This window comes from Dreissena polymorpha, chromosome 4 (genome assembly GCF_020536995.1).
Source record: "Dreissena polymorpha isolate Duluth1 chromosome 4, UMN_Dpol_1.0, whole genome shotgun sequence".
Lineage (NCBI taxonomy): Eukaryota > Metazoa > Mollusca > Bivalvia > Myida > Dreissenidae > Dreissena > Dreissena polymorpha.
This window is the reverse complement of record NC_068358.1, coordinates 94,493,816-94,521,218: the sequence shown is the minus strand read 5'-3', so window position 1 is coordinate 94,521,218 and position 27,403 is coordinate 94,493,816. Positions and strand designations below refer to the sequence as shown.

The window sequence follows — 27,403 nt, the reverse complement described above, 5'->3', positions numbered from 1 at the left end:
TGTTTTTTTTATTGTGTATTCAATGATTGGCAAACAAAGCAACGCCATAGTTCTCGCCCTTGTCATCGTAATGGCGGCAAACGCTCTCTGAGATAACGTTGTCTTCCATCGAGGTGGTGAGGCGGCGGACATAGCGGAGATATTCCGGATAAGCAGCTCTCTGTTCTTGAGACAGGTGCTTTAATTATATATATATATATATATATATATATATATATATATATATATATATATATATATATATATATATATATATATATATAAGGCAGAGGGATATAGAATTGGCGTTTTCCGTCCGTCACTCTGTCAGTCCGTCCGCCTGTCACAGACTGTTCAGGGCCAAATCTCACAAACTGTATGTGATATCCACATGAAACTTCATGGGTGTATATATGGGTGTCTATGCATATTTGAAGATAATACGATTCAAACTAGTTGAGTTAGAGAAACAACTTTTTAAATCGTGGGCCTCAATTTTGTATCGATTTATTCGATACGGCTAGGTATCAAACATTGCCAATTTCGTATTCCAACATACAAATATAACACTGTTTCATTATGATTTGATCTATTTTATTGTTTATATTGAGCGAGCATCAGTTTCGTGGAAGACGCTAATAAACCGGACGCCCACCGCCCGCCCGCCAGCCGGTTGCCGGCGTTCCAATAATGCGTCCCAGTCTTTTTAACGGGTAATGCACTGATAAGTGGCTGAATAAAGGTAGTTCGCCAATCTTAATTAAGAAGGTTTTTGTCATTGGTTATTGACCCGGTATAAATGCAAAATATAAAAGCATCGTTTATTATTATACATTATACAGTATACAATTTTTCTTTACGCACATTCAATTCAAAACAATGATCCACGCTAGTATATAATAATTTTCTCATAATTCTTACTCTTATACTGCGTGGAATTCTATCTCTGGGTTCCTCGTCGAGTTCCCAATCGATCCGAGTCTTAAGTTTGCAACAGCATTGACAGAAATACCGCGAAATAGTTTAAAAAATACATATATACAAGGACATTCCTACCAATGAAGTGCCGCATGGAAAATATATACCTAAATATTTCGAAATTTGAGTAGATAGTGCATTTGGTAAGCCATTAAAAACCTAAAAGTGTGTATTATTCATTTGTGAGTGGCAAAGTTTTTCAGACATTTGGTGAACTTATTGAAATGTATTCCGCACTTACGTTTTAAATGTGAATTACAGTATAATATAGGTAGTTTTTATAACTTCTACTTACATCAATGCAGTCGCCCCCGGGCCCGGAGTTAAAGGGCGCTTGAGGCCGCACAATTCCGGCTGCAGCAGGGGCCAAAACAGGAGCAACAGGCAGTGCAAGGGCCACTGCGAGGGGTTCGGCAAGGGGTACGGCAACGTTGCCTGGGATAACAATCGCAGAGCCCCGTCTACGTCGCGGCGAATCCGTCACACAAAACATAACGTATTTGATCATAAGATCTTTCAACTCCTTCAGTGTAGGCATATTTAACTAAAATAGCAGCGAAATAAAGCGACAGCGTTGTAAAGTCGTTGGATTTATATGGAAACAACGTCAAAACGTCATTAACGTCGTGTTACGTGAGTGTCTATGACGTAATAGCATGGTTAAATAATGTTGTTGTGGCGCATTTTAAGCAACATAAAAAGATTAAAACATATTGAATTATAATTAATGCTTTGGTGAATAAAAAAGGCGAAATCAAACACTTTCTGTAAACAGGGACGAGTTTAACGGTGGGGACACGTGGGAAAAGCGGCATCACAACTGACCCAAAGGATTAATTACCATATACCTGCTTGCCTTACTGTTTAAATTGAAAAAAAATGTATATTTCCTACAATTTGGTTTTATCCTTATCCAATTGGTATTGTAAGAACCCGCTTAAAAAGTGTTTGTGTGGAACAGGGGGGGGGGGGGGGGGGGGAGACAACTGTTTTCATCTGATCTCATATCACATACCCTTACACGTTGATCACCATTGTCATATAATTATCGCAATTACGGTGGGTTATTGGAAGTAAAACAAACGGCTGTTAACTAGGAAATTTCGTTCACACTTGTCACCAATTCTTAATCGCATTGAGAACCCTGTAGCAACGCACGTTTCATCATTTGATCAGTCGGAACATTAACAAGTACATCGAAAATTACTCATTTTAATTATCTTTTATAAACGTATTAGCAATATAGTTATCTATGGGACGCTATAGCTGCCTTAAAATTACAGCGTGCATTACCTGACGTTATTTATCATTATATGATGTTGATTTTACATAATATGATGTCACTTTGGCATTATACTTTTACACTCAATAATTGTAATATGATGATAAGTTTCCATTAAAAGATGCTAACCGTTAATTGTATGATGCTAACTCTCCATTATATGTTGTTTACTGTCCATTATATGTTGTTTAATGTCCATTATATGTTGTTTACTGTCCATTATATGTTGTTTACTGTCCATTTTATGTTGTATACTGTCCATTATATGTTGTTAACTGTCCATTATATGATGTTAACTGTCCATTATATGTTGTGAACTGTCCATTATATGGTGTTTACTGGCCATTATATGTTGTTAACTGTCCATTATATGGTGTTTACTGGCCATTTTAATATATGATGCTCAACGTTCATTTTATGATGCCCATGGTCAATTATGGGAATTCATTGTTGATTAAATAGCTAAACCTATAAAATAGTTAAATTGAAATTGATAAATTGTCGGGAAAATGAACGAACGAACGCACGAATGACAGTTTAAGAATATGATAGAATAACTGTTTCGTCCTTACAGGGCGAAACAGTTTTTACATGCTAGGTTATAAAAAATTCATTGGGATTGCTAATAATGTGTATATATATATTATACGTGTATATGACTGATATTCAACATATGTTCAAATATATGCACACATTATTGCTTAATTCATGTTTTGTTTCAATTTATATGTTTAGTTGTTTTACTTGTGATTTGAAGCAACTTATGTTAAATCTTGTACGGGAAAAAATGTAGCTACTACGCAAACAAAAGCAATGTTATTACAGTTATTATTTGTGTAGACATAAAGCTGTTCAAATAAGTGTGTTCGTTGCATGAAAATTACCTCCATAAATATTGGGTTATTGAAAAGTATAGTGCATAATTATTTTTAACATTCTTTTAATTGTTTCACTGTATTAATGTGTGCATTGTGGGATAGAATCAGGCCCGTAGCCAGGGTTTTGAAAAGGGGGTGCGAATTTTAGCCGTCGACGATTGTTATTGAGCAAGTGGGTATGTGCGAGAGTGGATGCCCCCCCCCCCCTGCAATCGGGGGCTTCGGAGGTCCTTTTCCCAGGAAATTTTGGAAATCAAACGTAAACTACTGCATTCTGGTCACTTTATAACTGTATTTAGAGACTGAAGTTATAGAGCAGTTTTATTTCACTTTCATTGACCATATTCAGTGATTGATCGACATGAATATGATATAACATACGTGTATTCCACGCCACGTTTTTCAATAACCTCCTTTTTTAATCGGTCACGGATATACATCATTTTATACGGTGTTTAATCCGACACTAGTATGCGCGTACACACTTTGTTTACATATGCAACAACACATTTATAGAATGTTAAATCGAACAATAAGAACGGTATAAAATATCATTATTTATTGGAATCTTGGAATCTTGATCAAATTGGTGTGTTTCACCATTCCAGCATTCTACCATTCATTAATCGAGCAAATTAAATGGAACTATTTGACTTTTTTTCAAAAGAATTGTTTGTCTGCTACTATGGATAGTACCAGAGGGTTAGCATTGCTCTAAACGAGCTAATACTAGTAGTGTATTGTACAACAAACACTGATTAAAGTAACAGTACTATTCAAAATCAACGAAAATTTCGTACAATCGTTCTTTAAATAAAATTAAGCAATTAAAAGTCAGTGTTCCTTATGGCAATTGCCGAAATTTCAACGTAAGATTTGGTCTGGTAAAATAGATGTTTGTAATTACAAAATGCTCGTTTTTATTATTGTTTTGCATATCTATTCATACGACACATGAACACTAAAATGGTGTTCTTGTGTCGTATGAATAGATATATTCGCGGGAATTAATTGTGGCCACAAATAAATAAAAACGAGCATTTTGTATCTACAAAAATCTATGTAATCATACCACATCTAGCGTTGAAATTTTGGCTATTGCTATAAGGAACACTGATTGCTAAGGTGTTAACTTTATTTTACGAAATACTAAACGAAATTTTCGTTGATTTTGAGCGTTATAGAGACTTTAACAAAACTGGGTCTACTTTAATCTGCATCAATACTAAAAAGAAATCAAAATGGTATGACTGGTTACTTTTTCTAAACAAATTTCAGAATAATTAACACTTCATTAAGACCCTATAACCACAAACTACTGGCCCTAAGGTCTTAAAGTCCTTAACAATGTATACAAGGACTTCGAAGAAATAAGATGTACTTATTTGCCCATTATATGCTCAAGATCCGTCACAGTTGATGGACATTTAACTTTAACATCCACCTGATCATATGTTATAACGTTTTAAATTCATTACTACAACTTTTGGAGAGTAGGACACTCCTAGTGTCAAGTTTGGCATAATTTAAACATTGCGGAAAGTTATGTATGTGGACCTGAACAGATGCCATTTAGTGTTGGTAAACTACAAAAAAAGCTACATTGCTTTGTAGAAATGATTTTTTTTTCTTGTCATTTAACAACGAAATTAGCCTGTCTTGAGCATATCTGATATTTTTGTTGCTGGAAAACCATTTAGGAGATATAACAAAAAGACAACGCAGTCTGTCGAAAATGCTGTGCACAATGTGCAATTGTTATAAGTCGTGGCTTCATCATTTTGTTATGGCATCTATTAAAGTTATGGCTTTAAAAGACATTAATAACGATGACAAAAGTTACAAACAATCATTTAGTATCAAATGTCTATAAATAAGTATCGATAGTATACGGATAGAGTGCCAGGTTAATAATTATGCATTATACAGAAAACAAATATCCATTTATAACAAAGAGTCCGATTCCATTTTGCGGGGACCGGCTTCCTAGATTTTCTCAAATTTTGCTGTCAAAACGTCTGTTGATTTCAATAATTCTACGGTTAAAAATTGCAATAAAAATCACGCGCTATCTTTGGAATGACTTAATCGAGAAACTAATTATATTATGACCTGTCGGTTGCATATTGAATACAACATTATTTTAACGCTTAAATACGAAGACTCACTGGGTTCATGGGGAAAATAAATAACCGTTTTTGCGTCAAATAAAGTTGCTTGCAACATATAGTATAGTACTTCTTTTTACTCGTCAAAAAAGATTAGTTGCGATCGCGCCCAAAGCATCCCCCCCCCCCCTGGCTACGGGTATGCAGAATACAGCTATAAGTACAACGTTACCGTTAAGAACGGACTAGTTGTACACAATTATGCAATACAGTATGTACACGTATTTTTGCTCATGAGATCGACATAAGCTCCTCTGCCAGCATCGGCATTGTTATTCATGTAATATATCTAAGGCTGCATAAATTCTTATTTAAGTATATGATCGAGCATTATATTGAGATGTATTTTACAAATATGGCCATTTGGAAAAAATAATGTTTAGTTCTAGAGTGAAGGTTAAAGATAATGTAAACTATGTCAATAACATTGCCACGACATGGTATTTTAAGGTGCCTTTTCACGTTTTGGTAAATTTACAAAAATAAAAAAAGTTGTTTCAGATTCGCAAATTTTCGTTTTAGTCATGATATTTGTGAGGAAATAGTAATACTGAACATTTACCATGCTCTAAAATATCCATTATATGCATCTTTTGACGATTTTAAAACCTAAAAATCATAAAGCGTTGCAACGCGAAACGATTCAATAATTTGGAAAGTTCTGTTGTTGTCGTTATATTTTGTGAAACTACGAGGATTGCTTATATAAAGTAAAAAATACATCTCCTCATAGAATGAACACGGATGACCGAGTAGTCTAAGCGGAAGAATTTGACTCCAGGACTCCAGGGGTCAGTGATTCGAGCCCAGTTGAGGGTTACTTTTTCTTCTTTTTTAAATTGTATTCTTGTTGTTTTTTTACTGGAGATTTTTAGGTCTGATGTTTAAATGTATCAATATAAAGCATTTAATGACAAAACTTCAATACATGCCAAAATCTATGCAAGGCCCTGCGTGCCTGCCTGCGTGCCTGCCTTTCTGCCTGCCTGCCTGCGTGCGTGCCTGCCTACCTGCGTGCCTGCCTGCGTGCCTGCCTGCGTACCTGTCTGCCTGCGTGTCTGTGTGCCTGCCTGCGTGCCTGTCTGTCTGTCTGCCTGCCTGCGTGCCTGTCTGCCTGCCTGTCTGCCTGTCTGTATGTCTGTCTGTCTGTCTGTCTGTCTGTCGTCTGTCTGTCTGTCTGTCTGTCTGTCTGTCTGTCTGTCTGTCTGTCTGTGTGTCTTGTCTGTCTGTCTGTCTGTCTGTCTGTCTGTCTGTCTGTCTGTCTGTCTGTCTGTCTGTCTGTCTGTCTGTCTGTCTGTGTGTCTGTGTGTCTGTCTGTCTGTCTGTGTGTCTGTCTGTCTGTCTGTCTGTCTGTCTGTCTGTCTGTCTGTCTGTCTGTCTGTCTGTCTGTCTGTCTGTCTGTCTGTCTGTCTGTCTCAAAACTTTTACCTTGGTTAAAGTTTTGCAATAACTTTTGCAATATTGAAGATAACAACTTGATGTTTGGCATGTATGTGTATCTCATGGAGCTGCACATTTTGAGTGGTGAAAGGTCATGGTCAAGGGCATCCTTCAAGATAAAAGATCAAACTTATGGCTTCAAAGCGGCGCAGTAGGGGACATTGCGTTTCACAAACAAAGCTTTTGTTGTTTCTGTTCCTTGTATTGTTTCTTAGCAGTCTGCAAAAAAGCTGTGTATGTTAACACTGGCTGAGACCTAAAACATTTTATGTAACTTAATTTGTATTAGAACATGGCTGAACGGTCGCATATTCAGACAAGAACAATAGCTAAGGCAATAGTTTTCCGAACATTTGCAGATTTAACGGCAGTTGCTGATCAATGGCTGCTGAATATGGAATTAGAAATTTAAATGAAATGGAATCAGCACAGTAAGAACTGACCAAAAACAGTTTGCCATACAACCTTTCAATTGATTATCTGGACTATATGGCTTAGTAACATTAAAGAGAGTATGCACGATTTTTATATGTGTGAAAATGTAATATATTGATAAAAATATGTTACAATAACACAAAATATGCAAGGAAACGTATACATTGAATACAAAGTTTATAAAATGCAGCAAATGACAAATTAGCGCCCCTAGCCGATTGTGACGAAAATATTTCGTACATATTTTCCTACAATAACCGAAGCATTCGTCTTTTTATTAGGATCGGAGTTAGTGTTCGTGTGTCGTATGAATATGCAATCTCCACGCAGAGTTGTCGTTCCTTGCTCTCACATACAACTCTGCGAAAGGCTGAGCACGCCATTTTGTCTATAGAATAGCTAAAACCGAACAAACGCATTCAATGTATATTTGATTGGATATTTAAGATCGCATGCATTAAATTAAGAAATATGACTTTTAAATGTACGATAAATCGTGCAAAAACTTGCGAGTTTTAATGCAACTCTTTGGAACTATTTTATTGCCCATTTACGCAGATGGAATCATTTCACGCACTTTTCAAATGTCAACAATTGAACATAATGTTTATTGAGTGACGTTAGGAATTGCTTCGACGTGTGTATGTTTGTTGGTTTCTTAACATACCAATTTTATATAAATTTTATAATAATGAATTAAGACTGATATAAGATATCATGGTATGAGATGGTTTTCTTTATTGCAGTGAATACAATGTAACCGTCGTGCAAGATATTGTTTAGTATACTGTAATCTCAATGATGAACGCTTGGTATGATTATGACATGAATGAGACGCTTTCATAACTATAGTCCGTTCTGAGCCCAACACAGAGGTGAATGTAATGTAACCGTCGTGCAAGATATTGATGAATAGGTATTATTTCAGGAAATTAAAATGATCCGTAAAACTAAATTAATTAAGGCTTTGCTGAAAGCACACAATCCAATCATAATGTTCGAGTAGGTAAAATATTTCGTCCTTTATAATGAACAATTGTCTTAAACCCAAAATTAAATCATTATAAAGGAAAACGCATAATTATTTTATTGTGTATTCAATGATCGGCAAACAAGGCAATGCCATAGCTCTCGCCCTTGTCATCGTAATGGCGGCAGACGCTCTCTAAGATGACGTTGTCTTCCATCGAGATGGTGAGACGGCGGACATGGCGGAGATATTCCGGATATGCAGCTTTCTGTTCTTTAGACAGGTGCTGTAATAACAAAGGCATATATTATATCGTTTAAATTTGCATGCATGGCTTAAATCTCACTGAATTCTATGATAATGGTGTGTAAGACGCCTATATGCGGTTCCACTTGCTTTAATTTAGCTTAGTATCGCTGCAGTGTCACATTCGATGTCGATAGTGTACAAGACGCCATAGTGCGGTCAAACGTGCTTTCATTGAACCAACATTGCATTTGTGCATGTATCCCCCGCCGAAGGCAGAGGGATATAGAATTGGCGTTTTACGTCCGTCAGTCTGTAAGTCCGTCCGCCTGTCACAAACTGTTCAGGGCTAAATCTCACAAACTGTATGTGATATTCACATGAAACTTCATGGGTGTATATATGGGTGTCTATGCATATTTGAAGATAATACGATTCAAACTAGTTGAGTTAGAGAAACAACTTTTTAAATCGTGGGCCTCAATTTTGTAGTGATTTACGCACTCCGGCTGGTTATCAAACATTGCCAATTTAGTATTCCAACATAAAACTATAACACAGTGTCATGATGATTCGATTTTTTTTATATTCAGCGAGCATCAGTTGCGTGGAAGCCGCTAATAAACCGGACGCTGCCCGCCCGCCCGCCCGCCAGCCGGCGTTCCAAATATGCGTCCCAGTTTTTTAATCTGGCGCTGATAAGTGGTTGAATAAAGGTAGTAAGTCAATGTTAATTAAGAAGGGTTTTGTCATTGGTTGTTGACCCGGTATAAATGCAAAAAATTAAAGCATTGGTTATTATTAAACATTCTACAGTATGCACTTTTTCTTTACGCACATCCAATTCAGAACAATGATCCACGCTAGTATATAATAATGTTCTCATGATTCTTACTCTTAGTCTGCGTGGAATTCTTTCTCTGGGTTCCTCGTCGAGTTCCCAATCGATCTGAGTCTGAAGTTTGCAACAACATTGACATGAGCACCGCGAAAAGTTTGAAAAAAAATACATATAAACAAGGACATTCCTAACAATGAAGTGCGCATAGAAAATATATACATAAATATTTCGAAATTCAAGTCGATAGTGCTTTTGGTAAGCCATTAAAAACCTTAAAAGTGGGTATTATTCATTTGTGAGTGGCCAAGTTTTTCAGACATTTGATGAACTTATTGAAAGTTATTCCGCACATACGTTTTATATGAGAATTACAGTATAATATAGGTAGTTTCTATAAATTCTACTTACATCAATGCAGTCGCCCCCGGGCCCGGGGTTAAAGAGCGCTGGAGGCCGCACAATTCCGACTGCAGCAGGGGCAAAAACAGGAGCAACAGGCAGTGCAAGGGCCACTGCAAGGGAATACGGCAACGTTTCCAGGTATAACAATGGCAGAGCCCCGTCTACGTCGCGGCGGTACCGTCACACAAAACATTACGTATTTGATCACACGATCTTTAATCTCCTTCAGTGTAGGCATGTTTAACTAGAATTGCAGCGAAATAAAACGACAGCGCTTTAGAGTATTCGGATTTAAATGGAAACAACGTCAAACACGTCATATATGGAAACAACGTCAAACACGTCATTAACGTCGTGTTACGTGGGAGTCTATGACGTAATAGCATGGTTTAATAATATTGCATTGGCGCATTTTAAGCAACACAAAAATATTAAAACATATTGAATTATAATCAATGCTATGTTGGATAAAAAAAAAGGCGAAATACAACACTTTCTCTGAACAGGGGCGGTTTAACGGTGGGGGGACGCGTGGGAAAAGTGGCACCCTAACTGACTTAAAGGGTTAATCACTATATACATGCATGCCTTACTTTTTAAATTTGTTTTAAATAGAAAAAAAATGTTTATTTCCTACAACTCGGTGTTACCCTTATCCGAGTGGTATTAAAAAAGCGTGTGTGTGGAACAGCGGGGGGAACAACTGTTTCCAGCTGATCCCATATCACATACGCACTCACGTTGCTGTGAGTTATTGGAAGTAACACTAACGGCGGTTAACTGGGAAAATTCGTTCACACTTCTTCATACCATTGAGAACCCTGTACTACTCTGTACGTTTCATCATTTTATCGATCGGAACATTAGCAAGCACTCGAGAAGTTCGAAATTGACTCATTTTAATTATCGTTTATAAGTATAATGAATACGATAATTATTTGTAATATTTTGTTCATTGTTTCTCTGTATTAATTTGAACATTTTGGGACGTAGAACACGTAATAGTACATAGTTACCTTTAAGAACGTAATATTTTTAAACAATTATGCAATACAAAGTACGTGCATGTAGTTTTATTTATGAGATCTACATAAGCTCCTCTTCTCGCATCGTCATTGTTATTCATGTAACGTATCTACGGCTCTATAAAAACTTATTTTAGTATATGATTTACATTCATATGTATTTTGCAATGATGGCCATTAGGCAAAATAATGTTTAGAGCTATGTGTATATGGCTGGGTATCGATTGCATCTGTCAATAAAGTCGCCTGCCTGTTTGTCTGTCTGTCTGCGTGCCCGCCAGCCCGACCGACCGCCCGGTTGCCCGCCAGCCCACCCGACCGACCGCCCGCCCGCACACCGCCCGCCCGCCCACCAACCAGCTCGTCCGCCCGCCCGTTCGTCCGTCCGTTTGTCCGTATGTCTTTCTCTCTGTTAAAATCGACATAAATATTCGACTCTTGTTTTGTTTCTGTTAAACAATTACATAATTTTTGCATTTCCTTGATTTGAAAAATAAGCAATCAGCTTTAAATATTGCATAAATTACGATTTTTATAATTATGGTCAATAGTGAGCCAGCTATACATCCCGGAAAAATCTTCTAATATATAGACATGATGTACATACCGTGGATATGTATTTTGACAAATCATAATGTCAGATGTATTGATTGTGCTGAAAGTAGAGTGCTACAGCTTGAACTTTTATCTTCTGCGGATTTTTTCTGACTTATATATGCAATAATAAGTGACGTTGACATATCGGCCGACCCTCATTTCTTGTTTCGTTGTAGTCCATACATTCATGTGTTCATACAAATAACATCAATTACGTCATTAGCAGCAGCGTCGTGTACGTGAGAATCTATGACGTAAAATGAGATGTGCACTTAATATGATATATTGTTTAACGAAACATTTTTTCTAACCCAAATACACCAAATCCATCACAGTGGGTCTACCATTCTGACGTAGGTTGCCACAGTGTCACGTAAAAAAATACTTAAAAAGCCATGAATTACAAAAAAAATCACTCTAACATTTGTACGGAAACTGTGGGAAAATATTGAGAAAACTATGTCGATATCTATTTTCAACGATCATGCAATGTTATCTAAAACCATAGCCTGTCCGAAAGCTCAGCTTTATGTAGCACTTTAAACTTGACACATGCTCCGAAACAATTTTTATTCTGAAAAACATTTGTGCCACCTATAATCTTAAAAGTCTAATAATCTTAAAAATAACACCACAATAAACATAACATAAATGGCGTTTTATGCAAGTAATATTCACGTCGAAGTTCCAGGTGTTGCCATTTATGGCTTGTTTACGACTCCCGCACTCAAGCGTGAATTTACTAAGGCATTTATCGACAGTACCAATCATACCAGTGTTCAAAGATGAAATTCAACGACATTAAGTGAACTCTTGCTGTGAAAATATTGTGTCAACGCTTTATATGACTTCGTTAAGTTTAGCCGCTGATTTATATTTAAACAATCATTTAACATCAAGTCGGGTTCGTAATTAACGCCTTTGGAAACAGAAACATGTTTAAAGCTTGTCAACGCGTACATGTAAATCAGATATCTTAATACATGTTATAATTAACATTTGATTGGATTGAAAATAACCATGGATATTTCAAAATACATGTAAATAGGTATAACTTTTTCAGATTTTTGATATGTTTGATACTTCATTTGTATTTTTGTTTCTGTTCCTAGCAGTGTTTCTTAGCAGTAGTCATTAAAGCAGCGTATTTTAACACTGGTTGAGTCCTAAAACATTTCCGTAGATTTTATGTAAACTAATTTGCAGTAGAACATGGTTGAACGGTGGCATATTCAAACAAGAACAATAGCTGAATAGGTTTTCGAACATAGCCGATTTTTTGCAGATTTAACGACGGTTGCCGATGAATGGCTACTGAATATGGAATTGGAAATTAAAATTAAAAGGAAAAATCACAGAAAGAACTGACCATAATACAGTTTACCATACAACCTTTCAATAGGTTATCTGGACTATATGGCTTACAATAAGGCATTGTTGAAAGCACAGAATCCGATCATAATGTTCGAGCAGGTAAAATTGTTCCGTCTTTTATAACGAACAATTGTCTTAAACCCAAAAATTGAATCATTTAAAAGAAAACGCAGATTTTATTTTATTGTATATTCAATGATTGGCAAACAATGCGACCACGTAGCTCTCGCCCTTGTCATCGTAATAGCGGCATACGCTCTCTGAGATGACGTTGTCTTCCATCGAGGTGGTGAGGCGGCGGACATAGCGGAGATATTCCGGGTATGCAGCTCTAGGTTCGTCAGACTGGTGCTGTAATTACAAAGGTATATATTATATCGTACAAATTTACATCCATGACTTAAGTCACACTATGATAATTTTTGTGTAAACGACAATATGCGGTTCCACTTGCTTTCAGTTAGCCGAAATTGCACTTGTGTTCATTATTAGTATATCTTTAATTGTTCAATCAACATTTTATTAGATGGTATTAATTAATTAATAGTATATGTGCGGATATAAGGTGAACTATTCAGATATGTCTAAAACGCCTTAACATGTTAATTGGGGTAAAATGTCATCGCAGTATTTTTATCGCCAATTTTTGTTTACTAACCTAAGCATTTTTTTAATATTGTGGTTAAACAATTCAAATAAGTTCAGAATCAGTTAACATACTGTAAATACTTTCCAATACAAAATATTATGTAGATCTACCTAATATTATCGGTTTTAAAATACACGATGTTATAGTCATAAGCCTGAATACATATTAAGCAAACATTATTTGTTCATTCGTCAAATGTCAAATATCTGCCATACGATCATATTTCCGACAGATGCAGCGCATCGGTAATTTCACCAAACAATTAAAAGACTTAGCTTATAAATCAATTTAACGCTATCAATTTAATTTATAACAACATGTTTGAAAGGACAATGCCTGATTTATAACATTTAAATTGTGTGCATTATTTTGACTGTTTAAACCAAACCAAACGCATTAACATTAATTTTCGCATAATTTACCAGTCATACGAGCATATTATATGCTAATTATTTCCTCTTACAATCTCATGTTGATGAAGAAAGTCAGGAAATGACATAATTTGAAACAATGGATACGTTCGTCAAACTTGCTATACGTATTGTGATCCATGTATAAGGGTGAAATAAGAGTGACCTATGCCTGTCCTTTTTTATCCTTTGTCCGTTCGCAAACAATAACAAAATACATGTATAAGCTATGGTCACAAAGCATGGTGTACTTATTATAATTTGTAATCATGATTATATATATAATAAGTAATAATTATGATGAGCAAAAACTTATAAATTTACAAATGGAAAGCAATGTTTCTATATATAAAGTTTAATCAAGATTGATGTTTAACAAAATTTTGGACAGAAACCACTCATTAGAAAGCAGACAGCACTAATATGGCAAGTGTAACAAAAACCACTCATTAGAAAGCAGACAGCACTAATATGGCAAGTGTAACAGAAACCACTCATTAGAAAGCAGACAGCACTAATATGGCAAGTGTAACAGAAACCACTCATTAGAAAGCAGACAGCACTAATATGGCAAGTGTAACAAAAACCACTCATTAGAAAGCAGACAGCACTAATATGGCAAAAGTAACAGAAACCACTCATTAGAAAACAGACAGCACTAATATGGCAAGTGTAACAATTCAATCGTCATACTTCAGACGTGCACCAGGCGATCTGGCTGGTTATCGAACGTATTCAAAGCAGTATAGTCATATTAAAGCTGATACTATTTAAACTATTTAAGTTAGAGAGCGGATGTAGTTTTTGTTTGCCAATATTTTGTTTTAATCCGTAGGTCATATTTTTATAGTTATTTATGAAATCTGACTATCGTTATCTTATCAGGCCAATTTATTATTTGTACAAACATTTTACAAAGTGTCATGTTGATCGGAATTATTTTATCATCGAGAGGACAACATTTTCGTGGTCGCCTTCAATTTTCAGTACGCTTCCCGCCCAACCCGCCATCACCCGCTCGCCGATCAATCGCCCGCTCGCCCATTGACCGCCCGCCCATCACTTGCCCGCCCATCACTCAACCACCCGTCCATCACCCGCCCGCCCATCACCCGTCCGCCCATCACCCGCCCGCCCACCTATCACCCGCCCGCCCACCTATCACCCGCCCGCACGCCCATCCCCCGCCCGCCCACCCGCCCATCATCCGATCGCCCACCCGCCCATCACCCGCCCGCCGAATAATCACCCGCCCGCCGAACAATCGCCCGCCCACCCATCACACGCCAACCGCCGCATGCGTTCCCATACTGCGTCCTATATTTACCGGCGTATAAAATATGAAAAGTTGTTAAATGAAGTTAATGAACAATTGTTAATTACCGGGAATAATGTGATAATTCTTACTCTTAATATGCGTGGAATTCTTCGCTTGGGTTCCATTTCGATTTCGAAATCTATGTCTGCCTGAAAATAGCGACACAAGTGTAGTTCATTTAGTTGAAAATAGATACAAATGGCTTAAAAACCACACAAGAATAACAAAAATCAGTTTGAAAAAGTTACAAACATACAAGGACGCTTAAGGTATCCCTAACAATTTTTCCTACGAATGTGTGCCGAAAAAAAATCTTTCGAAATTTGAGTCTATAGTGCATTTTGTAAACTATTATAATCCTAAAAAAGGGGATTAAAAATAAATGGTCTACTGTTCATACTCTTTGTTAGTGGCAAAATGTTTGACATATTATGCGAAATGATAGAAATGTATTCCGCACATAATTCTGCAACACCGTTATGACCTATGGCATGTTATGAGAGGATTTAACCACAGGCGTATTTAGGTGGTAGGCTAGGGGGCTAAAGCCCCCCCCCCCCCCAGCTGGCTGGCTTGATACGATTTAAAAAAAATGAGCCCCTTAAAGTTTCAAACATATCCACTTGTGTATTTCCTGTCATATGCCTCTAATTAAGCCATAAACAGCTGTCGATTTGTGTGATTTAGCCCCCAGGCATGTGTACAGACGATCTAACCTTCGCCAGCTAAACTGCACGCTTCATTGACTGTAAGTGATAAATTGCGCTAATTGATTGGCTGAGGGAGATAATTCAACAAATGAAATTCATCGATACTTTTAGCTATAGGTAAATGTTTACAAATGGCTGCCGCATGAGACTTGTGACAATCAATACTTCAATTTGTAGCAAATAAAGAGATTAGACGAATGCAATAGACAATCATCATTAATTTTTCGGTAATCTTCTTTGATGAATTTAATTGGTATTAGCTCTTGAGAGTGATAATCCTTTTGAGTAACACTTATTGCCAGTGAAATTCAACAGCACACTAAATGAATTTCAATTAATTTGTTGTTGTTTTTTACAAATTGGGCTAACTGCTTTGATGTTCATTCATAGTTATGAAATTAAAAAGGACTGAAAAATCGTCTCGTCTCGTCATAATGCCTTTAATTGTCAGTCAGCAATTAAAAAATTGCTGAAACATGACTGGCATGTATGTGCCCCGACCCGAGATCGTACTCGGGACATCTGGATTTCAACGCAAGCGCCATATCCACTGAGCTACGGAGGCGGAGTATGAAACTAAATGATTTTCAAAATCAAACGCCTACAGGTAACACTTAAATCCATTTGGAACAAGAAACAACAAAAAACTAATGAACCAACTGAAAATGAGTCTGTTGCTGCTATCAGGTACTTTGAAAAAATGTGATTGTGTTCAAATTGATCTATTTAATTTATGAAACGAAAATTTATTAAAAACTTTGAAGTCATTAATTATGTTCGATTACTTTATCTATTCATAGGGACATGGACATTAACATTTGCAATGTTGTACGTGTGTTTGCTCGGAAGCATCCTAGGCGGATGTATCTTCCTGACATCATGTCTGAGTTTTATATTGTAACCAGTGATAGTACTAAGAGATATATGAATTATCAAAATGATCATTTTTGAGAAAGTACAAATATCAAAACATTAGTTGAATAGTTGTAATTACATACCTGTGCATAGATTTGTTTGTATTGTTTTGGTTACAAAACGACATAACATTTGATAGAACTTAAAATAAAGAGTGTTGCTAAAACTGTTATTTATAAATTGTAAAAAGGTTTATGAATGACTTTGCCTTTTTTGACGGTTTTTGAACCACAATTCTCAACAAGGAATACATAATATGATTGCAACCAAGGTGACCTAGTAGGATATCCAACAAGGTTAAATAGGAGGTCCACCCATCTAAAACTGTTAAAAACATTCTGGCCATAAAGATTATGTCTCCCAACACTTTAGTGGTTTGAGAGACGTTTGATTTACCCCTGTGTGTCTGTCACACTTGATGTCTGAACTCAAGTTCTTGTTTGTTTTACATGCACTTTTATCATTCAAAATGCTCATTAGATAGCAGTAAATTGCATCATTTCAAGGTACTATTTAAAAAAATCGACAACAGAAGTGGACACCCTTCCCGCACCCTCCCAAGCTGAGCCCCCCCCCCTGACAAACTTCTGGATACGCCTCTGGATTTAACATTGACAAAGGGCTGGCGCAAGTCATTCAAGAAATCTGCGGAAACGTCAGCAGCACCGTACGTCTCAGCGGACATCATGGGTCTTCTTCAGGACACCAACGGACGTCCGTCGTGGTTTTCTGATATTTCTCGTCATCTTCAACATTTTTCATGAGCAGATAATGGAGGAGACTCCATGACTACCACAACTCTGTCTCAGTATTCTACAGGGGGTTTCTATATGTATACTTACATCAATGCAGTCGCCCCCGGGCCCGGGGTAAAAGTACAGTAGAGGCCGCACAATTTCGACTGCAGCAGGGGCCAAAACAGGAGCAGCAAGCAGTGCAACTGGCACGGCAAGGGGCACGGCAACGTTGACTGGGATAACAATGGCAGTGCCTTGTCTACGTCGCGGCGGAACCGTCACACAAAACATTACGTATTTGATCATAAGATCTTTCATCTCCTTCAGTGTTGGCATTTTTTAAACTAGAATTGCAGCGAAATAAAGCGACAGCGCTTTAAAGTGGTTACACTTTTATGGAAACAACGTCAATTACGTTATACGTCTTGTATTTAAGACGTATTAGCAAAGTAAAATAAGTTTGATTTGACGTATCTATTCCTTTTTATTTCAACCTTAATAGTTAAACATGTTGAAATTAAGTATATGTTATGGTTGATAAAAAGGCTAAATAATAATTTCTCTTAAAAGGGGCAAATTTAATTGGTTGGGATACGGGCGTAACGTGTCACCCCAGCTGACCCAGATGGGTATTCATAATACCCGGTACATGCTTTACTTTTTTTTAATTTTAACACAATAAAGCGCATACTTTTCTCAATGTGTATATATGTGTTTTCTACCATAGGTTTTTATGTGCGCTTTTTCTCATATTGAATAGCTTATTTGGTTCTGTGGTGGCGAGTTTGATTTTGCTATGTACGAATATCTTTGAAAAATTGTTTTACTATACTCAAATGCTTCCTTTTCATTTTCTTATAAATCTGTACACATATCGGCGTGCTGTGGTCGACGAGCTGGCTTTCTTGTGATTACTGCGCGATTTTTGCCGTAAACATTTAATGCTCGCACGGAATTCTGGCATATATTTTTTCAACATTAGAAGGTACACCTTTGCAGCATAAGAGCATGGAGTTTTGATTTGTCGTTCCGTATACGTATACGATAGGTTAATGTCGCCAGTAAAATGTTTGATGGAAAAATTAATCCGTTCTTTACGGGGCGAAATAGTTATACATGCTTAGTAATTAAAAGTTAGCTGAGTCTGCTAATAATGTGTATACATATAGCTATTCATGTGTATGTGTATGGTTGGTAGTAAAATTAAGTTTGGGTAAAATCGGCATATACATTTCGACATTAAATATGCAAAAACGATTTAACAGTATCAATTTCTAAAAAATTGAGTTTCTAAACGAAACATAATTCACATTGACCTTTTGATCACGATTGTATACATATGTTCAAAATATGTGCACACATTTACATTTTCTTGACATGCTATTTAATTGAAAAATGTGCTATGTTTATATAGCTGGGTACCAATTTTATTTGTCTGTCTGTCCGTACGTCCGTTTGTCAGTCCGTCCGTCCGTCTGTCTGTGTTATAAATCGTGCGCACTTGTCGACGTGAGGTGATCGTACGACGAGTGCGTACTTTTAATTACTGCAAGATTGATGACCAAAACATCCTACATATGTATGTCCACACGGCATCCGTGCATATGCTTCGGTAATAATACAAGGTGCCTGTACCACGTGACTTTTTCGGCTACGTGTGGGACAATCGGATGTCAACAAAACGTCGCTTCAGGTAACGTTTTTGATAATTTCTTCATTAATTCAAAACCATTTACAAAAAACAAAGACGATTGCCCGGTCTTTGTAAAAATACACAACTTTGTAAAGTTTGCGCAAAATTAATTAAGTATTTTTTCCAAAAAGTGCAACCGCGTTTTTGAAAACACATGAAGTGAAATGCTATGTGTGGTATATTTTTTATTCAATCAACAAGAACGTTGATTATTATATTGTCGAAGGTTTAAAAAATAGTACGGACATTGTAATGGTTCATAGAGAAGCTACATACATTGTATGTTTGCGCAAATACATCTGATTCGGAGTGTGTGTATAAAAATGTAATAATGCTATGTGTGGGACACATTTTTTAAATGCTATGTGTGGTATACATGAATTTGCCCGTCAGTTCTGACTTTAATCTGAACACAGTTTTGTAAGAATCTAGAACATATACTTCAGTATGTATTGAAAATATATCAAATTAACCAAATGTTACATGATGGACTACTGCAGTAATTGTGTAATGTTTAAACAATTTATGTTTAACTTTAAGTGAACATAATTCTTAAATAAAACACACTGTATAATTTTTATCCAATCAATTGTCTTTTTTAACAAACATCATGTTATGTTGAAATATAATATTTTCTTTTTTAACTTATTGTCTTTAAATAAATATCATGATTGATATTTCTGCCTGATTATTGAATTCGGTCCTTTTTTTAATGAATGACAAAGAAAGTAAAAGCGCTTGCTTTAAAATGGGTTTTACTTCTGTTGTTTTTCAGACTTGACAAGGATTAGTCGAAGGATTTGTAACGCTTTTAAGGTTCGAAGCTGTGTAAGAATTACATGAACACCATCGAACCACACAGAAGCTGTTATGCGGCAAGTTCATTACCAAAACCACAGTGACAGAGACAGGGACCCAGCTTCATTCTGTGATGTTTATGGAAAGCTATTTCAACTAACTATGCAAACATACCATTAAAATGTATTTTTGAATAATCAAAACAAAGTGTATGTATTGATATGTGTGTATATTTATAGGTTTTGTATCCATGTTGTTACTGAAATTGATTAGATGAATATAAAATCTGATTATGTATGTTAATAAAACAGGTGTTTCATAACAAATAACAATATAAATCCAATGATGGTTGTTTGTGGTCTATTCCAATATCATCTCCATATGAATATCTTAAGTATATCAAAATAAACACTTCATTAATAATAACATTACTTTATAACTAGCATGCACATGTTACAATAGAAATTAAAGCACCAGATACATAAAGAAGTACATCAGTATTCACACAGTAATTGTAATCAGTCAATTTATGAATTTGCAAATCTTGCTATACAAATGCTCCATTTAAGTCGTAACAAATGATCATCGCCGAAATGTCTTTACTTGCGGGCTTTTTTTATACCAACAAACATATTGAATTGCATTAATTCTTCATTAACTCAAATTGAAATGAAATCTGAATAACTGAAAACAGTTTAAGATCTTTACTGAAAATACTCATTCGCCCCGGTAATGAAAGGGGGCTGCAAGATCTTGTTACTACTGCACCAAGTAAAAACATTAATTGTTGTTCAATTTGTTGAAATGTCAAATTTGTATATAATGCTTACTTTGATTGTTTTCTTTCACTGCAATACTTGCACCATTTGTTAATAAAACAAACGGTCTTTTAAACTTCTGAACATTTATTATATATGACAACTTTTCATTGATCAAGATATCAGTACGTCTCTTGAAGGTGCTTCTAAAAATACTTTAATCTCGCTGAAAAGAAAAAATTAGAAATGAAATAAACTGTAAAACTTGAAAAATAATAATTGTCATGCGTGATATATAAGATAGGATTTAGATACGAATACATGATTTTCTAGAAAAAAATGTTATTGATCCTATTGTCTATTTGGTTAAAAATTGCTGCATTATCTCTTTATGCTTATTTAATGGTTTATTTATTCGCATAATCAGCATTACATGCTTTTGGCAAAATAAATCATATGATAAATACATATACACAGTGAGATGAAGATTGGCTAAATCATAGCATACAAATAATCTCGATAGATAATATTTAAAAAAAAACAACAACAACACACACACACAAAAACACACAAAAGAAACAGGAAAATGTAGCACAAAAAAACACAATGTTTATTATGTGAAGGAATTTAGACAACTAGGAAGCAACAGACGAATCAATGATTTCTTTTCGTTTTAACATTGCAAAATATATAAATTTCGATACTTTACGGATACGTTTTACAGACTTTGTTGACATAATTGTTTCGAAATATTTCAATGTGTTAAATGACAGCCTTATGTTGTATTTTGACATTAACTCTCTATAAATTGGACAAATACATAGAAAATGAAATTCATATTCAATCATATCAGATGTATACACTTTACACTTACGATCGTTAACGTTAATATTGTTAAATCTTCCTCTTTCTATTTCTAAATGATGCGAACACAATCGGAATCTACTCAACGCAATTCTATGCTTTTCATTATCTATACAATTCAAGTAGGTTTCAAAACAAAATTCTTTTTTAAATATGATATGGTATTTTAGCTTACTTTGAGACTGTAGACATTCAAACCATTACTATAACCACGATCATCAAGTGTAGTTTTAACAGCATTTGGCCAACACAGTTTTCTATCAATATTCATGCATGCATCGTCAGAGGTTAATGTATTAAAGATTTATCAAAGTATTCTGTGATCTCATGATTTTACACCAATAGTTAAGAGCTCGTTCTTTACAAATGACGGACAATGGGAAGCGACCAAGTTCACCTAGTACAGCAGCATTAGATGTTTGTTGACGAACCCCAAGTAGTTGTTTACAGAATTTTAAATGCAGTTTATCAACCTCAGGCATATCGTAAATTCCCCAGACTTCGCAGCCATACGTGATTATTGGTGCTACCATTGAGTCAAACAGTAACAACTTAGTTTTAATATCTAATTTGATTCTACTGAATATTGAAATAAGGTGATTATATGCTTTGAGAGCCTGCTCATTCAGTGATTCAACTGCACGTTTAAGTGAGCCGTTATAGAAAAATTTAACACGTAAGTACGTAAAAACATCTACTATTTCAATGTTGTCGCCGTTGAGTTCCCATGTGTGAATATTTCTATATTTATACTTTTGAAAAATGCATACCTTAGTTTTCCCTACATTTACCTTGAGACCCCATTTCTTAGAATATTCATTTATACAATTTAATTGGTGTTGTAGACTATGGGGATCAGTTGAAAAAATTGCAATGTCATCGGCAAACATTAACATTAAAATAGATAACATATCAACATCATTTGTACATAGGTTTGTAGAACTCAAATGCTCACCAATATCATTAATAAACAAAAGAGGTGACAAAGGCTCACCTTGCTTGACTCCTAATGATACATCAAAGAATTCTGAGTATGACATTAAGCTTGGACACTTTATACACGATTTCACATTTGCATATATGGATTTCAACATATTAAGCATTTTACAGCTGATACCTGAGTTCACAAGTTTAATCCATAGGGCATCATGAATGACAGTATCAAATGCCTTTTCATAGTCTACATAGGCACAATATAGTTTTAAATTATTTGCTAAAACCTTCTGAATAATACTATGTAGAATAAAAATACAGTCAGACGTACTACGATTATTTCTAAAACCAAATTGACATTCATTTAAAATTGATTCGTTCTCGCACCAATTATTTAGACGGTTGCGCAACGTTAAAGAAAATATTTTAGCCAGAATATTTACTAAAGTTATCCCTCTATAATTTGCCGGATTAGATTTATCACCCTTTTTGAACAATGGGACAATTGAGCCTTTAGTCCAGGACTCAGGATACACGCAGTTATCAAATAAGTAATTGAATATTTTAGCTAGGAATGGGGCGATAAATTCTTTACAATCAATGAAAAAGTCCGCAACGTTACCGTCCAAATCAGCGCTTTTATTTCGGGACATCGAAGATATCGTTTTAATAATTTCATCGGTCGTAAATGCATCATCGAGCGAGTCAATATTTATGCCGTCAGCTGAATCTGAATAATTGCAAATACTAAAACAATTTTCGCTTGGCGTTGCAGACATTTGTTTAAAGTGATTTAAAAAATCATTTACATTATATTGGCTTGATTTTTATTACCGCCTTTGAATTTCTTTATATATTTCCAAAATTTTCGTGAATCGGAACTACTCATATCTTTAAGACGATGTTGCTCTGTGTTATTGTAATTATATTTAGCTTTTCTCTTACAAACACAGTATGACCGCCTAGCTTCTAAAAAAGTTAAACGCGTTGTATCATTTGGCTGGTTATAAAATAATTGTTTCGATCTATAAAATATATCTTTAGCTTGTTTACAATCAGCGTTAAACCAATGCGGCCTATCCGAATTAATCACGTATTTATCTTTATTCATACTACAGCGTCGTTTACCGTGGACACATAATGATATCCGATAAATTATAGACGACAGGTTATTAATACACGAATCCAAATCGAGAGAACCGTTAATCAACGACTGTGTAAGTAGGTCAAAATTGTCAGATTCATTTTGTAATAGATTTAATAAGGTATCTTGACTACTACTCGCTGTGTTCCAATTGATACGATCATATGTATTGTTTAAAGATGCATCGTTATTAAATAACTTTATTGAAAATTCAATTGCACAGTGATCCGAAAATTCACTTAGTTCATGAATCTTCATGTTAACAAATTTTTCATAAAAATCATAGAAATAACATAGTCAACAACACTCGCTCCTACAGTATTTCTGCTTAAATTATAACAAGTGAATAATCCTGGCTCAAGGCGCCCGTTAAGAATACAGACACTGCATTCTTTGCATAGAGTTAGCAACCTATTACCAAACCGGTTTGTAATAACATCATGTGATTTGCGAATTGGTAGATCGTTATAATCAAAATCATCGGCGGGCATGTTGACATAACGGTTCAAATTAGTATTTTCTGATAAGTCACTCTTTTCGCCCACGCGCGAGTTTAAATCGCCCATGAGGACAACATCGCCAAGCGTTTTATAATAGGATAAGCGTTCAGAAATAAAACTTAAAAAGTCAAATTTAAAAAAAGGCAAATTGTTAAAGTTATAAACTAAAGAGTCTTCTTGTGGGATGTAGCAGTGTAACAAATATATATATCATTATCACAGGCAAATTTGTTTTTAAGCAGTTTTATACATAAAAAAAACACATGTATTATGTTCTATCACCTCGACGTTAGCTGAATAAATATTTTTATAGTAAACAACAAGACCACCACTATTACGTTTAGCTTTTTTGTTAAATTTGGGCCTAGCACATTCGAAATGATCAAAACCTTCCAATGTTATATGTCCACTAGAAGAATGCCATGTTTCACCTAGAAGAACAAAGTCAAAGTCATTTATATAGCATGAAAAGTCATGGTCACACAATTTTGAGCATAAACCTTGAACATTCCAAACAAGAAATTTAAGCGGCTTCCGTTGCTGATCCTAGCTCGGGACTTGTGGTCGGCGCGGCGCACTGTTATTGGTTTGCCTGCTTGCATTTTGATGCTGGGTATCGGAGCGTCGTGGCGGCAGTTCGGGTGCAGGGCTTGGGGGGAGATTATCTACTGTAAATGTTGCGTTATCAATGTGGAGTTTATCGTGCACCAAAGATGCACGTTTTCCATCTGATCGAGCCTTTACAAGGTATGGAATTAGAATTTTGCGTCGCTCCTGGATCGCCCGTGGAAACTGGTCACTGACGCGTTTATTTGAGGCACGAGGATTGTCCAACATTTGCTGTTTAATTTTCATTTTGTCTTGAAAGTAGTTGAATTTTGCAACAATGGGTCGGCAAGAACCACGATCATAATTGCCGATACGATGCGCTCTGTCGATTTTGATTTCACTGCGGGCATTATTCATTGAAAGCTCATTTTCACAAAAACTTAAGAGTTTATCGACACATTTTTCAGTTTTTCGGCTTTCAAATGATGCTTCTTCTTCAAAATTAAAGAACAATAAATTGTCCCCATGTGGTCTCTGAAGTAGTATGACGTAATAGAATTAAAGAACAATAAATTGTCCCGCATTGATCGTGATTTGAGATCTAAAAGATCGTTAGAGAGTGACACGTTATTTGATTTCAAGTTTAGTATTTCTGTTTCAAGAGTGGCCATCTGGGCAAGTTCGGTTGAAAGCTTTCCCTTGAATTCAGACAGTTTTACTTTTAAATCATGACATTCCTGACTATCAAACTGCCGACTTGTTTCAATATCATTAAAGTTGGTTTCGAGTTTAGAGAAGTTCGTTTCCATAATGCACATTCTGGCTTCAACACGAGTTACGTTTTTGGAAATTTTGCCGACATCACTTTCAATTTGGTCAAGCTTCACCAATTTACATTCAATAGATTCAAGTTTATGTAAAATAGTCAGAAAATTACTGTCATTGGCGGCTGTGGGATGTGAGGCCACCGGTGAACCGGAAGTGGAAGTGCTTAGTGGAATAGGAGAGGCAACTCCGTAACCCGGTACGATACCTTGCTGATGGTGTTGAACAACGTATTGTAGATGCGGTGGAAAGTAAGGGCCTGCTGCTTGATACACCGGTGTAGATGGCACTTCCGGGACACTTGATAGCTGCGTTGGTGACTGATTGGAAGCGCGGCTGCATTTGTCGGGTTGATCACTTATAGAGCCGGGAGACGCTTCGTCCTTGGTCCTCTTTTTGTTATTAGGTTTATTATTTGCACTCTGTTTGTTGGCTGACATTGTCGAAAATATCACAACGACGCAGTTAATATACTCCGATAAAAGTTATTGTTGTTTTGAACAGGTATACACAGGTAGACAGGTAAAGATATTGACTGATCAATAACGGTTACCAAAATCCACGAACACGTATAGTTTACTAGTAACATTGACCCATAACGAGACAAAAAAAATCACAAAGACACAAAGGAGACACGAGAAAATCACAACTTTGTCAATCAATTATCCTTTTTTGGAGAATTCGAGAGATATCCTTCGTTAGCAGATTTCGCAATCCACACACAGACTAAGACAATTTATTTTGAACTTGTAATTATACCGTAAAAATACGCAAAAATATTCAAATTTTTGTAGAGCTCACAAATGTGCGGCCATCTTCATCTCACGCATGCGCATTTAATAACTATCGTTACGCGTTACGGTATAAAAATGCTTACGTGTACATTCCTGCTAAAAAACACAACCAGAAGTTAAAGTGATATTATGGGCATTTTTCACTGTTGAATCGAGCTGAAAATAATTAACAGGTCAAAAGAGTAAGTTGACATGTGGTAACTGACCAATTATGCAACTCATCTTGCTACCAGTTGTTAATAAAAACACTTCATATACACTTATATTTGTTAATGCAGCATCAACATACTAAAACAATATCCCTTAAAGAGAAAAATAATGCATTTGAATATCAACCGTACTTTCGTTTGACAACTGATCATGCATGTACGATGTGAACCTAAATTTAGTTTTATTGCAGATTCGTTCATACGACACAAAGACACTATTTTGTTTACGGATCATTTCGGCTTAGAGGACTGGGTGGGTCATGTAAAATATCGAATATAAATTATAATGTCATGACCCCATGTTGACATAGGTCACGAGTACATGTTTGTTTTTATGACCATGTTTTACATTTTAACTCTATGTCAAGTGTAATTTCTTATTGCATTCAAAACTAAACATCTTATTATCAATATCTACTATGCTTAATTTACCGTTTGTATGGTTCACATCCGTGTAAAATCCATTTTTGTTGGTCACTACGATCACATGTTTGGATAGACGCCATATTTAAAGGAAGTGACTTTTGACCTTTTTGTTGAATTATGGGTAGTGTACATTGACGACCTCTGTCAAACTTGTCAGCAGACGGTTTTATCTTGCATTTTCGCAGTACAATTCTTCATCATGCGGAGGTTTGATTTTTATCAAATAATTACAGTCATGTGTATTTATATGTTCTAAACCTTATTATTATACTTAAAGAAACATTTCCAGTCAATTTAATAAAGTTTTTATTGTTTAAACTTCAGGCGGTAACTCTGTTTATTTTGAGGTGATCGGTTACGCTCGGAAGACGCGCGGATGGTGCGCGGTTGAGTTATTGCTCGGATTAATGTTATGACCGCGCAAGGCTCGGACCTGCTCGGAGCCTTAGTATATAAACCCTGTTAATTTCACAGTCAAGGACTCTGATTTTTTTTGGAATTAAAGGCATATTCTCATTAATAAATTTTTCTCACATAAATATTATTTCAGGCATTT

At 35.7% G+C, this 27,403-nt stretch overlaps 1 protein-coding gene and 2 long non-coding RNA genes across 3 annotated transcripts; all 3 read right to left on the bottom strand.

The window, feature by feature from the left end:
- LOC127877370 (uncharacterized) lies at positions 1-1,557 on the bottom strand. Its single transcript, XM_052423128.1, has 2 exons — positions 1,253-1,557; positions 1-178 (listed from the first exon to the last, which is right to left on the bottom strand). The coding sequence occupies exons 1-2, from the start codon at positions 1,493-1,495 to the stop codon at positions 20-22; spliced, it is 402 nt and encodes a 133-aa protein (XP_052279088.1). The 5' UTR covers positions 1,496-1,557; the 3' UTR covers positions 1-19.
- A 6,683-nt stretch (positions 1,558-8,240) lies between these two features.
- On the bottom strand, positions 8,241-9,946 carry LOC127877372 (uncharacterized). Its single transcript, XR_008048394.1, has 3 exons — positions 9,626-9,946; positions 9,272-9,331; positions 8,241-8,416 (listed from the first exon to the last, which is right to left on the bottom strand). It is a non-coding gene; the product is annotated as an uncharacterized LOC127877372 (long non-coding RNA).
- A 2,334-nt stretch (positions 9,947-12,280) lies between these two features.
- Positions 12,281-26,928, bottom strand: LOC127877373 (uncharacterized). The gene is made up of 3 exons (XR_008048395.1): positions 26,854-26,928; positions 15,082-15,141; positions 12,281-12,966 (listed from the first exon to the last, which is right to left on the bottom strand). It is a non-coding gene; the product is annotated as an uncharacterized LOC127877373 (long non-coding RNA).
- Between the last annotated feature and the right edge of the window lie 475 nt (positions 26,929-27,403).

Bases quoted from the DNA above. Each gene is read 5' to 3' on its own strand.
- LOC127877370 (XM_052423128.1), bottom strand. From the start codon at position 1,495: ATGCCTACACTGAAGGAGTTGAAAGATCTTATGATCAAATACGTTATG. The intron at 179-1,252 runs GTAAGTAGAAGT...ATATAATTAAAG, and splicing joins CCGGGGGCGACTGCATTGAT to CACCTGTCTCAAGAACAGAG.